Source organism: Balaenoptera acutorostrata, chromosome 15 (assembly GCF_949987535.1).
Source record: "Balaenoptera acutorostrata chromosome 15, mBalAcu1.1, whole genome shotgun sequence".
In the NCBI taxonomy this organism is placed as follows: Eukaryota; Metazoa; Chordata; class Mammalia; order Artiodactyla; family Balaenopteridae; genus Balaenoptera; species Balaenoptera acutorostrata.
In genome coordinates this window covers 65,378,643-65,390,784 of record NC_080078.1, presented here as the reverse complement: position 1 = coordinate 65,390,784, position 12,142 = coordinate 65,378,643, and the positions used below count along the sequence as shown (strand labels likewise).

At 51.7% G+C, this 12,142-nt stretch overlaps 2 protein-coding genes across 12 annotated transcripts in view; one reads left to right on the top strand and one right to left on the bottom strand.

Moving 5' to 3' along the window:
* NCOA6 (nuclear receptor coactivator 6) overlaps positions 1-2,026 on the top strand; it is a 100,680-nt gene extending 98,654 nt beyond the window's left edge. For 8 of the 9 annotated variants that reach the window (XM_057528562.1, XM_057528559.1, XM_057528560.1 and 5 more), the window contains one exon: positions 1,005-2,023. In XM_057528562.1, the coding sequence (XP_057384545.1) occupies positions 1,005-1,048 (44 nt within the window). In that variant the 3' untranslated portion in view covers positions 1,049-2,023. Of the gene's footprint in view, positions 1-1,004 lie in introns of all 9 variants that reach the window. The other variant, XM_057528567.1, reaches the window with a different exon arrangement.
* A 650-nt stretch (positions 2,027-2,676) lies between these two features.
* TP53INP2 (tumor protein p53 inducible nuclear protein 2) lies at positions 2,677-11,475 on the bottom strand. 3 transcript variants are annotated; one of them, XM_057529922.1, is made up of 4 exons: positions 11,247-11,475; positions 7,196-7,370; positions 6,516-6,804; positions 2,677-6,063 (listed from the first exon to the last, which is right to left on the bottom strand). In XM_057529922.1, exons 2-4 carry the CDS (start codon positions 7,317-7,319, stop codon positions 5,814-5,816), a joined length of 663 nt encoding a protein of 220 aa, XP_057385905.1. In that variant the 5' UTR covers positions 7,320-7,370; positions 11,247-11,475; the 3' UTR covers positions 2,677-5,813. The 3 variants fall into 3 exon arrangements, with proteins under 3 accessions (XP_057385905.1, XP_057385907.1, XP_057385906.1); XM_057529924.1 differs by having other exon boundaries at positions 6,516-6,684; XM_057529923.1 differs by lacking the exon at positions 11,247-11,475 and adding an exon at positions 10,969-11,045.
* Between the last annotated feature and the right edge of the window lie 667 nt (positions 11,476-12,142).

Here is a 12,142-nt window from a genome sequence, read left to right as displayed (position 1 = left end):
TTGATGGGAAGTAATTCTAAAACATTTTTTTTCATTTTAAATCCAAAATATCTATTACGGAGCAGCATGAAGAATGAGGGTGAATTTTTAAGATCAATATGAGATTTTAAAGAAATGTTTATAGTTGGGGAGCTTCAGGCTATTCATTGTACTTTGCTGTAGAAGACTTTTGTGTTGAAAAAGTTTTTGAGAGAGTTTATATTTTGAGTTTGAGTTTAAATATGGGATAAGATTAAGTTGGTTGGTTGAAGACATGAATAAAACAAGAGGAATTAAAAGAATTTAAACACACTCCTTCCCTTTTATGTTACTGTCACCCTGTCACTGATATAAACCACTCAGTTCCCACCTCTTCCATGAAGGCTTCAGGCTCACCTGGGCTCAGAGCAGGCTGTGGCTTGCTCTGAATTGCTTCCATGCCTTCCATACATACACAGGTATATCCACAGCCTTGATAATACCTGGCTAGGCCATGGTAGACACTTGCTGACCAACGGTCATAGTCATGTTATTTAGAGACTTTGACTATGGCATGACAAAAAGAGTTCCTCACTGCAGAACAATGGCTTGGCTCCAGAAGGGATCCAGAGGCTGTTTTTTTTTTGTGGCACAATTCACTCACTTGCTTGTAACATCACTCATTGATTTCTCACCAAAAGCACTGTCAGTCTATCCATCATTTCATTGGGTGATGGAAACAGGTGATGGAGACTGTGGGGTTAATTGCCCAGCTAAAGCAGCTCTCCCCATCCTGGCACCTTTTCCATGTATGTTTGCTTCACCTTCCACTACCTGTATAACATTTCCCCAATCACCAGGCCCTAGTTTACAGGGCCGAGAAGTCTGAGACCCTCTTCACACTGAGTGCCCCTTTTGAGGACCTTAGACTGATTCAGGGTCCAGTAGGGCTCCACCTAGGTCAGCCCTGGTTCCTGTGGACTGCCTAAAAGGCACTGCTATAAAGAATTGCCTCAGCTGAATATATCCTTCCTTTTTCCCCACAGACATAACCAGTGCGGTGCAATCCAAGCGAAGAAAATCCAAGTAAACAAGCTGGATGACGACTTGATATTTGTAAATGTGTGTGAATTTTACAAAAAGCGATTTTGAGCTGTGACTTTTTAAAATCCATTTCTGTACAGTTAGTTATTTTAATAATGTGGTCCTTTTCCTGGTCCCTGCAACCTGTTTCATAAAGTGCAATGGGGAAAGCAGAGTTGTTGAACCCTTTTGGTGTTGCAAGATGAAGTTCAAGGTTTCTAAAATGTTGCCATGTATTGAGAGGAGCTAATGTGATTATGTTAATAGTTTTCACATTTCCTAAGCAGCCTAGAGTACAGGGTGAGCATTTTTAGATCTTCTAATGATGTATTGTGCTGTGGAAGTACTGTGTGTGAATAGCAGTAGTGGGGCAAAAGGAATCTTCTCATTTGGAAATGTTGTAAATAATTTTATTATATAGTGTTTTGGATGTATTTGTTGTAGAAATGGACCAGTGAATAAAGAGAATCTAAGGGTTTGTACAATGTGAAATACTGAATGTGTTAAATAAATGTCTTTGTCCTAGAACATAAACGTATGTTATTGGTAAGGGATTATTGGGTAAGCAAGCTCTTTCTTTGGACCATTAATGAATAGGAACAGACTTCTTTGTGAATTAGAATCCCATCCTGTCCTCATTACACTTGAGATGCCCACCTGGCAAGTTGTGGAAAATGTACATACTTATTCACTCAACTCATTCTTGGCTTTGAAGAAACTAGCTCTTTTCAGCACTGTACCAGGCGCTTTGATATTGATCAGATTTCTTTTGTAGAGAGGATCAAAGGGCACCCAAGACTTTCTGGAGACAGGAAGCCATCAGCAAACCAGATGGCACTCTTCTCTACCTCATTCATCTGCTTCTCCATGCACATGATGGATTGCTCCAAAACAACTATGTTTACACCTCCTCCATTCAAGAGATAAGCCCAGACTGACCAGCAAGATTTTTTGTAACAGCATCAAGAATATAGCCCAGTTTAGGTCAGGTTTCTAACTTCAGTCCATGTCCGTGGTTAAATGGAGCAGCTCCCAAATAAAAGTTGTCATTTTGCATTATGTACTTCAGAGATACCCACTATGTTCCACTCTTTAGCTGCCCTGTTTCTCATCTGCATCAGGCCTGGGGTGACTCATCAGTGTGCCTAGGTTTTTCCCTTTCTTGACTCTGTTCTTACCTTAAAGATTGTGGTCTCCAAACCAGCTGCTTCTGCCCCTACCCTACCCCCAACATTCAGGGGACTTCAGTGCTTGGGGTCCTGTCTTTATCTTGGTCTGGGCCCCAGCCTTCTGCTGTGTCTCCTACAGCTAGACATATACTCCATCCCTTCCCCTGCAGGGGCTCCAAAACCCAGTGCCTGAGACCAAAAGGATGAATTGGTGATTCTCATGCTCTTATTTTCCTTTTTTTAAATGTCTTGCATTATAAGGATTCTCTAGAAGTAGTTATTTCTGAGTCACCCCACATTGTCTGGCTCTGTTACAAGCAAGCTTATCTACCCTCTTCCTTCCCTGTATGACACACACACAACCAGAACCATAGCCAGCCTAACAATAACACCCTAAGCCAATACTGTGTTTGAGATTGCAAAGTGCTTCTCCTACTTTAGCTATACTCAGGAAGAAAGCATAATGTGCTTTAAATAGATTTTTATTTGTTTTTCTTTATATTAACTTTTTCTCCCATAGAGGAATAACATTACAATCTAACAATCAGAATCCTGTTACACACATACACAGGCATGCCACATGACCAGGCTGAGGTGGTTGTGTCCTTGAGTCTGTCAACATGTCATAACATGGTCAACCAGAGTCTCCTCCTTTCAGCCAGTCTCAACACAAAACACCCAAGAGGGACGCACTCATCTTACTGGTTCCATTTGGAACTAGGCAGCAGGGCAAGAGGGAAGATATAAGGGGCCATGTTATGTCTGCCTTCAGTCCCCTCACATAAAGCCACATGGATCTGAGGAGTCATCCAAGAGCTCTGGTGGGGTCCTCAACGCACCTAACATTATGGGTCAGAGCAAACTCAAGGTTCCAGGTGGGGGCCAGGGAGCAAGCATACTCCAAAACAGCAGCAAACTGCATTCATACACAGATGGTACCCTGATGGGGCCAGACTGGCAAAGGCTGGAAATGACACCCAGTTTGAAGAGAGATGTATTGGAGAATTATTGGAAGTTGTCCTTTGATATAATTGGGACTCACTCTAGAAACAGGGGTCGCTCTCACATACTCAGTTTTGGCAAAGCGCTGGTAGTCTTGACATTAAGTAATGCAGTCTGGAACAAACTTCACCAGGGTCTCTGAAACATCAGTAAAGACAGACTCTCTAACCTCCTCCTGTCTAAGGTTGCATAGGACTTTGTGAATTCTGGTTCCCTCATGTATTCAAGTTCTGTGGTTTAAAAAAAAAATCCTGAAGCATGCTCAAGGTGAAAGGCACATACACAGTCAATACAGTATGACGAGGTCTGATGCTTCAGGAGTCAGACTAGCAGGAGACCAAACTAGTGTTGGCTCTTAGAAATCTATACGCAATTAAAATATTGCCACACTCAAATGCTACAGAATCTATAGGAAAGTACAAAAACATGAGCCTTGCAACCAGCCAGGTGACGATATTGGAGGGTTCTAGAACTACAGGAGCCTCCAGAAATACGGGTAAGGTAGGGGCCTTTTGAAATTTGGGCCAAATGCCCTATAACTCACTTTTCCCCCACAGAAGGATCGTGAGCACTGCCCAGAACTGAGCCTAGGCTCCAGCTGGCAGCAAAGGAGTAGGCAAGAAGAGTTGGAGGGAGTTTCAGCTCTTGGAAGTGCTGAAGACCCTAAGCTGGCTGTGAAGTAACCAAGGAGTAGCTGGAAGAATAAAACGGACTAAGTCGTAACTGAAGGAGAACCTTGGAGAGAGGAGCAAGGTTGTCAACTACTGGGGCCCTAGTGGACCAGCATGAGGACTTTGATCTGCTCTTACTGTAAATTTGGCTTATTCCCTTGGATAGGAGACCCCAACAGGGCTTTCTCTGTCCCTATCCCAGCATCCATGGGGCTACCCCCTCCCTTATCCATACACCCCACTGGAGGCCTAGGGTTATAGGGTCAGGGAGGGCAGCTGCCTTTGCCCGCATGGGGTTGCAGAGTTTTCTGTAAGCCTCAGCTTGGCTGTGAGGCCTACAAAACCTAGAATTGAAGGGAAAGACCTATGTTAGTATGTAATAGGAAATCTTAAAGGTTTCAAGGAAGAAAGAGCACACACTAGAAAAGGACAGAAAGAGGAAAAGGGAAGCAACTCGGGGCATCCCAAGAGGCTGTTGCTGGTGTCTGAGCCCAAAAGTCCATCCCACCGTGAGAAGGGGAAAGCTGGCTGCCCCTGTCCCCTTTGTCTCACCCAGATATTCAGGTTCCCTCTTCCAGGTACTTACTGGAGGAGAAGGGAAGGGGAACCATAGGGTACCCGTTTCCCCCCAGCAGCCTAGAAAGGAAGAGAGCCCTGGGAAAGAAAATGAAGAGAGGCTCCCCTAAAGGCCCTGAACCTGGACAGGTACTATTTGGGGATTGTGGCAGTGGGGCTCCTGGCCTCCTACTCAGGAGTGTTTATTAGCCATCCTGGCAGAGTGTGAAATACAAGGCCAGAGGCAAGATGAAGGCTGGCTGCCATTCCCGGGATGGCTTCACCCCACAGCTTGTCCTCCCCAGCATCATCGTTCTGCATTCTTATTCTGGGGGGTGTCCTTCCCCTGCCTAGAATCCCTCTGGCCTGCATCTCTCCTAAGCTAGTTCTAGCACCTTGGGCATGTGAACAGATGTCTAGGATGGCAGGGCCTTGCCCAGCCTTTACTGCTGGGTTGATGTGGGTAGGGCAGCAAGGTACTAACTAATAAGCCTTTCAGATACAGGGACCTGCAGAGGGGTTGATTTCAAGAAGAGATTTGGGAGGTGGCGTTATAGAAAAGGGATGTGGGAGTAGACTCCACGCTCCAGCTTGAGAGCAGGGCTTGGCCTCTCTGAGTAAGCACCGTGCCAGCCCCCATTGTGCCCTGCTCCCTACAGCATCTCAACCTGTCTGTCCTGTCTACATTTCCAGTAGGTTTCCTCTTTTCCTCGATTCCCGCCACCTTCTCCCTCTAACTCACATCTCACAGTCCTTTCCCACATACCTTACCTTTCCATGCCTAAGCAACTCCAAGGAGCCCAGTCCCCAGAGGAGAGGGAAGGGGAAGACTAAAGGCAGAACCCTTTAGTCTCAGTGGGAGAATTACTGGGAATGAGTAATAAGGGAGCAGGAGTGAATGCAGTGCCAAACATTAGATAGACTGAGGCTTATAAAGTGGGAGCTGAAGGTAGGGAATGAGCCAGATATGAAACTGGAAGAAGACACTCTCAGAAATAGGAGTGGGCCAGAAGTAGAGGACCGGAGGGCAGGGATGGAGAATGTCAGGGCAAAGATCAGGATGGGAACCGACGGAGTGTCGGCGGTGGGGGAGATGGAGGATTAGATAGATGCCAGAAGGGGTCAGAAGGTGGGAGGGTGAAGGGGGGGGGGAGGTTCAGAGGCGGATTAGAGGATCAGAGATAGGGAAATAGAAGGAGTGGGAGAGAGAGAGAGAGGCTATCACCCCCACCTCACACACTTAAGAAGAAGGGAGGTTGTGGCGTCCAGCCCGAAGTGGGCTGCAGGCGCCCCTCGAGCAGCACACTGGCTGCGGCGGAGGGGCTGGAGAGGGGTCGGGAGTCAGCGAGGGGTTTGCGGCACGGCCGGCGGAAGCTCAGTAGTTGAACTGGCGCTGGCACGGCTGGTAGACAAAGCTGCCCTGGTGCTTGGGCCGGCGCGGACGGCTCTCGCGGGCGCGGTTCTGCCGTTGCACCACCTTGGCGCTCAGAGCGTGGCGCTCGGCCCGCTGCCGGGCCCGCTGCAGGCGCCGCGCCTGGCCTGCCTTCTCCAGCAGTGCGGCCCGCGCCGGCAGAGGGGCGGCGTGGTGCAGGGCCCGGGGTTCACGGCGAGCAGGCGCCAACTCCCTGCGGGGACAGAGCGAGGCAGTCAGGGCTAGACAAGTCGTGGGGGACGGAGGAGAGCGCTGGCACTTCCCACCCTGTCCCCGCACCCTCACACGATTTGGTCCCTGCTCCTAGGGGGGCGCACAATGCCCTTCTTGTGGGTACCAGCCCTTCCTCCAAGCCAACCTGGAGATGCCTACTGCCTCAGCGCTCCCAAGCCTCTAAGCTCTCTCTCTCTCAAGCCCCGCCCTAGCCACGAAGCCACGCCTCTCCCTATTTCAAAGCCCCGCCCCTTTACCTTCAAGCCTAGCTTCATTCCGGCCCATGGGCCCCGCCCTTTGCCTCGAAGACCCACCTCTAAAGGCCCCGCCCCGGCACTGCCAGGGGATCTCCTGGGCTCGCTCCTGCAGCGGGGACCCTAGCTCCAAGACAAGCTTCTCTAGGCCTCCAGGCTCCGCCCCCGGCCGGCTCACCCGTCGCTAAGGTCTCCGTCTGGCAGGGCGGTGTCGGGGTGCGGGGAAGGAGGTCCAGGCTCCAGCACTATGGTGCTGCCGCTCACGTAAACGGACATGCTGGGGTGCTCGATGAGGAGGTCCTCCAGGGGGCTGCTCTGGAGACGGGCAGGCCCGGGCCCAGGCCCTTCTGCAGTAAAACAGGCCGGAGGGGTAACAAACCAGCTCTCATCCATCAAGGAGGGTGCGGGCGGAGGGCGGCCCGCAGGGGCCGGGGCGGCCCCGGGGCTGGATGGAGCTGTGAAGCTGTCTACGCGGCGCGGGAGGGGGAGCCATGCGGAAGAGGGGGCGCAGCAGGGAGGGACACACACGCGCACACACACACACCGGACACAATGGGGCAGGGAGAGAAAGGGCATCGTTAGTCAGACACGCAGCCCCGCCCGCCATACCCACTGGGTATCCACAGTCTCGACCTGCTGCCCTAGGGCGCGTGAGGTGTGGACTCCAACACTGCTTGCATGGGATGGGGCCCTGTTACCCTCCATCTCCAATATTACTGCCTCAGCCCCAATTTGCCCAGTAGGCCTGGGGGAACTCCCCAACCCCTTAGCAGCTCCCTGCTCAACTGCTCGGCCACTTGCCCTAATGACGACTTCACAGGCCCAGGAGTCAGTCCTGGCCCCAGACTCGGGCCTCACCCGGCAGGTCAATGATGAGCCAGCCATCCACTTCATCCTCCTCGGAGACGAAGGCTCGAGGGCAGTCGGGGTCCTCGGGGGGCGCCGGGGAGCTGAAGAAGAGGCTGGTGAGGCGCTGGAGCATGGTGGGGGAGTGAAGAGGCCTCAGGGGGGTGCCCTATGGCAGTGCAGAAACCTGGGAGGTAGAGAGGAGTCAGAGGCACCACAGACTGGTCTCCCCATTGTGGCTGGGGATACCTCCCCCAGCCCCCAGAACAGTGATAAGGGTACAACAGGGATGCGTGGGAAAGCTTTGTCGTGTGTGTGTGTGTGTGTGTGTGTGTGTGTGTGTGTGTTCCCTTTCTGGTAAGTCAGCCTGCCTTCAAGCTTTTGTTTTCTGTATGACCTTAGAAGTTATTTAACTTACCTGTGCTTTAGTTTTCTCATCTGTCAAATGGCAAGGATAATAGTATCCTCCTCTCAGCCCTTATACGAATTAAATGAGCTAATAATAGTATCCTCTCTGGGCTCTCATAAGAATTAAATGAGCTAAACACAAAGTGCTCAGAACAGCACCTGGGTACAGAGTAAGCATTCAATAAACTAATCAACTAGTTTATTATTAATAATTATTAATATTGTTGCATGCTCTAGGAGTGCTATATATGACCAGACTCTGTCAGGGAAGGTTCCCCAGAGGATTGGACATCCAACCTGGACCTTGAAGGGTAAAAACAGTTCTCCAAGCAAGGAAGAAATCGCCCAGTATTGTGATTATTTATCATCACCATCATCATCGTCATCATCATCATCATCATATAGCTAACATTCATGTGCCAAGTACTATACTAAGCACTTTACCTATATTACCTCAAGTAATCCCCATGATAACTCTAGGAAGTGGGTATAATTATTATCCCTTTTTTATAGGTGAAGAAATTGAGGCTCAGAGATGTAAGATAATTTGCCCAAAATCTCAAAGCTAGTAAGACACAGAGGATTTTAACCCACGCAGATTCCAGATCACTATACTCCACTATACTCCATTGCTGGGTATCTGTCTGGATTAGGCATTTTTAACTTAGTGGCCTGGAGCCATGGTCCATGTGTATTTTTCTGAAAAGAAGGACCTTGGTTTTCATCATGATTTCCTAAATAGCGGTCCTTGACACCAGAGATTAAGAACCACTACTTGAGCCTGTGTGGCTTGAAAAGTGCTCGCTAGCAGAAATCCCACAGAACAGCTAGCATCCTCACCCTGTGGTCGCATAGGCCTCAATTGTGTCTGTCAGATGAAGATCCTATTCCCACAGGCCCTCCCCCCTCTTACTCCCTATTCCCAAGCTCCTGCTCAAGGGCAGCATCCCTGGCTAGGAGGAAGAAGATCAGGTTGCCTGGCCCCAGGGAGACAGCAGGTCAGTAGGAGCTGATGATGGAGGGAGGGAGCTATCAGACCCCAGGAGCCCTTAAGTATGAGGACTGAGGGTTTGACCAGGACTCAAGCCCTCAATCAGTCCTTCCCTCAGTGAAGATGAGGAAGGAAACCCCCTGCTCCAGGAATGTAAACACCAAGCCTACCTCAGGACTAGACCTGGGCTAGGGGCTGCTGGCCAGGCCCCCTGGATGTCCCTGGAGCTTGACTCTCCACATGTCCCCGAAGATAGCCAACAGTTTTGCTACTCAGCCACTTGTCACCTTCCTCTAAGGAAGTTTCCACACTTTCTATAAAACTCCCTGGGGGCATGTCCACACTTCCATTCCCTGGAGGCATTCTACTCCTATTGCTAACCCACCTGGGGTATTTCTTATGGTTGTTGCTACCTCTAATCCCTGGGTATATTTTCACACTTGCCACAGAATCACCTAAACTCTATGCCCTGAGAGTACTTATACATTTGGCGGATCCACGGTGGGCTCCAGAAGGAAGTGCTGCCTGGGCGTTGGCCTCCCTGGTGGTAGATCTTCAGGGATTATGAAAGGTTGGGCCACTCTCAACTAGTGCCTGCCCAGCACAAGCCACATATCCCAGCCCATCTGTAGCCACAGGGAGTTAGTGACTCAGTTACCAAAAATCCAGAGAGTGTGGCCCCTCCTGAAGGAAGGGAAGACTGGGGCCTTGTTGAGGCACACCCTCTTTCCAAGGACCTACTGCTCCATCGAGAAAATGAAAAGGAAGTTAATAGGTGTTTCAGGAGCCATGATATTCACCCAGCCCATTTTGCAAGCTGAGGATCAGAGGACATAAGTCTATCCAAAGACACACGGCTAGATGGTGGCAGAGCAGGCCTAGCCCCAGGTCACTGAGCATTCAGTCCAGAGTGAACACAGTCAGGAAGCCCTCAGTAAATCCCCCAAAATATAATGATGCAGGGGACACGGGGAAGTCAGACAGGAGTCAGACTTTGATCAAGTCACTGCCTCTCTCAGCTATAAAAGGGTCTGAGGTTCCTGGCACCAAGATTCATCCTGCATTTTCCAGAGCACCCACTGTGTACCAGAGTCTACTCTGGGCCTCCTCAAATTACAAACAGATTGAGGTAAGGGAGGCTTAGCGTGGGGGAAGCTCCCTGCCTGAGGTCACACAAAAAGTCAGTGACAGAGCCAGAACTGACAACCTCACCAGCCAGCCAGTGCCCGCCCCCTCTCATGACCACTGAGGGAGGCTCCCAGGATTTTTCTTTCCCAACCCTGCCAGCTTCCTGGTTCTTACGTTCCCAGCTCTGCTCCAGGGAGAACCGTTCCCTTTAATAACTATAGCAGCTGTGCCCGGAATAACACTTGAGCCCCAAGCCACCTCTATCCCATCCAGGCCACCCTTGAGCAAAGTCTAGGCTGGGATGGGACTGCTGGTCCAGCCCATAGGCCCATCTATTTGGAAAGTCAGAGGCTCTCCTTCTCCCGCTCCTTCTCTGGTCCCTCTCTGTGAGCAGAAAGGGGCAGCACAAGCCTTGTAGTCCCCAGCACTAGGCCAGGTCAGTCCTCTCTAGCTGACAACTCTGGGGCTGGGAGGTGAAGAAGAGCCAAACAGAGGGAACTCTCACCTCCATTCCATCCCAACATTGGAGACACCCTGAGGCAGGCATTGACTCACATTTCTGTGGTCAGAACAGCTAGGAGGCAGTGATTTTATTGGGCTCGGCAACTCCAAAGAACAGAGTGAGGGTCAGGGCCTCAAAAGGGGACCCAGTCTTCAGAGACCTCCTGGAAAAAGATCCAGGAGTGAGGAAACCTAGGCGCTCTATCAAATTTGGATGGTGCTTAGCCCAAGGTAGAGTGTTCAGTGGAAGGAGGATGTGTAACTTGTTACTTGTAATGAGCTCCTACTAGGTATGTGCCCATGGCTAATGCATCTGCTACTCACTAGGTAGGCATGACTCTAACTGGCTGCATGACCTCGAGTAAGCCATTTCCCCTCTCAGGGCCTCAGTTTCCCTTCCATGAAATGGGGTCTAAGACCCCTCGTTTGGGGGCTGGGAATGACGTCAGCTAAGGCGCTTCACACATGTCAGGGATTCGGAGAAAGTTATGATGTTAGTCCCAGGGGTGCAGAACCTGGAGCCAGAGGGAGGGGGTAGTACCACCATCTGGCGCTGCCCCAATGACCTGGATCCGAAGCTTCAGGGGCCCCTGAACTCCTGACAACCCCCTCCCCCCAGCCTAGACTCAGTAGCGCCTTCGGAACCTCTCTCAAGTCGCAAGACGAAAGTAGGGGATCAGAGGCTTGACCCCAGCTCCTGGATTAGCCCAGGAAACTGGAGGACCCTCTGGTCCCGCTGCCTTTCAGCGTCACTCACCCATAGGCCCAGCCCCGACCCAGCGCCAAACGGGTCACCGGAGGACAAGCGACCTGAGCCGAGAGGGGGTGGGGGGGCGGTGCCGGCCTTGGTGACGTCTCAATGTCATATGCAAATCGGGAGACGTCATGGTCTACCGGGCTTGCGGCAGCCAATCCGGAGACGGGAATGCTGCCCTGGCGGCCGCCGGCGGAGACAGACAAAGACCCGGGAGCTGGGGGCGCGGGGCGTGTCCCCAGGCTCCGGGAGCCCCCTGGCCAAAACCGGTCGGAACTCACCTGGGGACTGGGGCGGAGCGGCGGGCGGAGGTGGCGCTGAGGTAGTTGTGAGGCGGGGCGTCCCGGGGTCGGCTGCTGATCACAGGCGCGGCCGCATCGCGGGGGCTGGGCGGGAAGGCGGCTGGGGTACGTGTCGGACACAGGGCGCTGCGCTCGCCCGCGGGGCTTTAAGTCTGTGCAGCCGCCGCTGCTGGGCTCACGGCACAAATTGGAACGCTCAAACAGCTGATTGTGATGTCACAAAGGGGCCCGCCCGCCTCGCGTCACCGACCGGCGGAGCGGCGGCCAATCCCAGGTTGCGGATCCCCCCTCCCCGCCTCCTCCACGGTTCGCTGGCTAGTGGCTCCCTCCCCGGGATCCCGACTCCGATCCTAGGGGCGGCGGCCCGGAGAAGCGACTGCTGGAAGCTTGGACTCCCTACCCCTGGGCGACCCACGGACCTCTCAAAGAGGAGGGTTCCCACTCCTTCCTAAGAGATCCCCATCTTCCTGCACTCCCCCCGCATATCTCAGCGCCCTCACCTCTCATACTGCCCCTCTTGTCCTTTCACCTGCATCCTATTTCCAAGTCCCTCAATCTCTACCCTTTTCTCAACTCCACACCACGTTCGTGCACCTCCCTCCTCCTCACCAACCTTCTCCCTGCTCTCCCTTTTCTGTCTCACCTTCTCAGCGTGCGCATTCGCTGCTTTCCCACCCCATTTTTCCTCAGCCGGGCAGGCTTGAGAGGTGGGGGACATCCCTTTCTCTGGTTCCAGGGGAGCACCCGGCAGTATAGAAGAGTTGGTTAGGCTGGCAGGAAATTTTGCGGAGTAGGACTTGGAGAGGAATTGCTCTGGGCTGAATAACCATTGAGTGCTCAGCACTGGAACGTTTACACACCTTATTAACCCATTC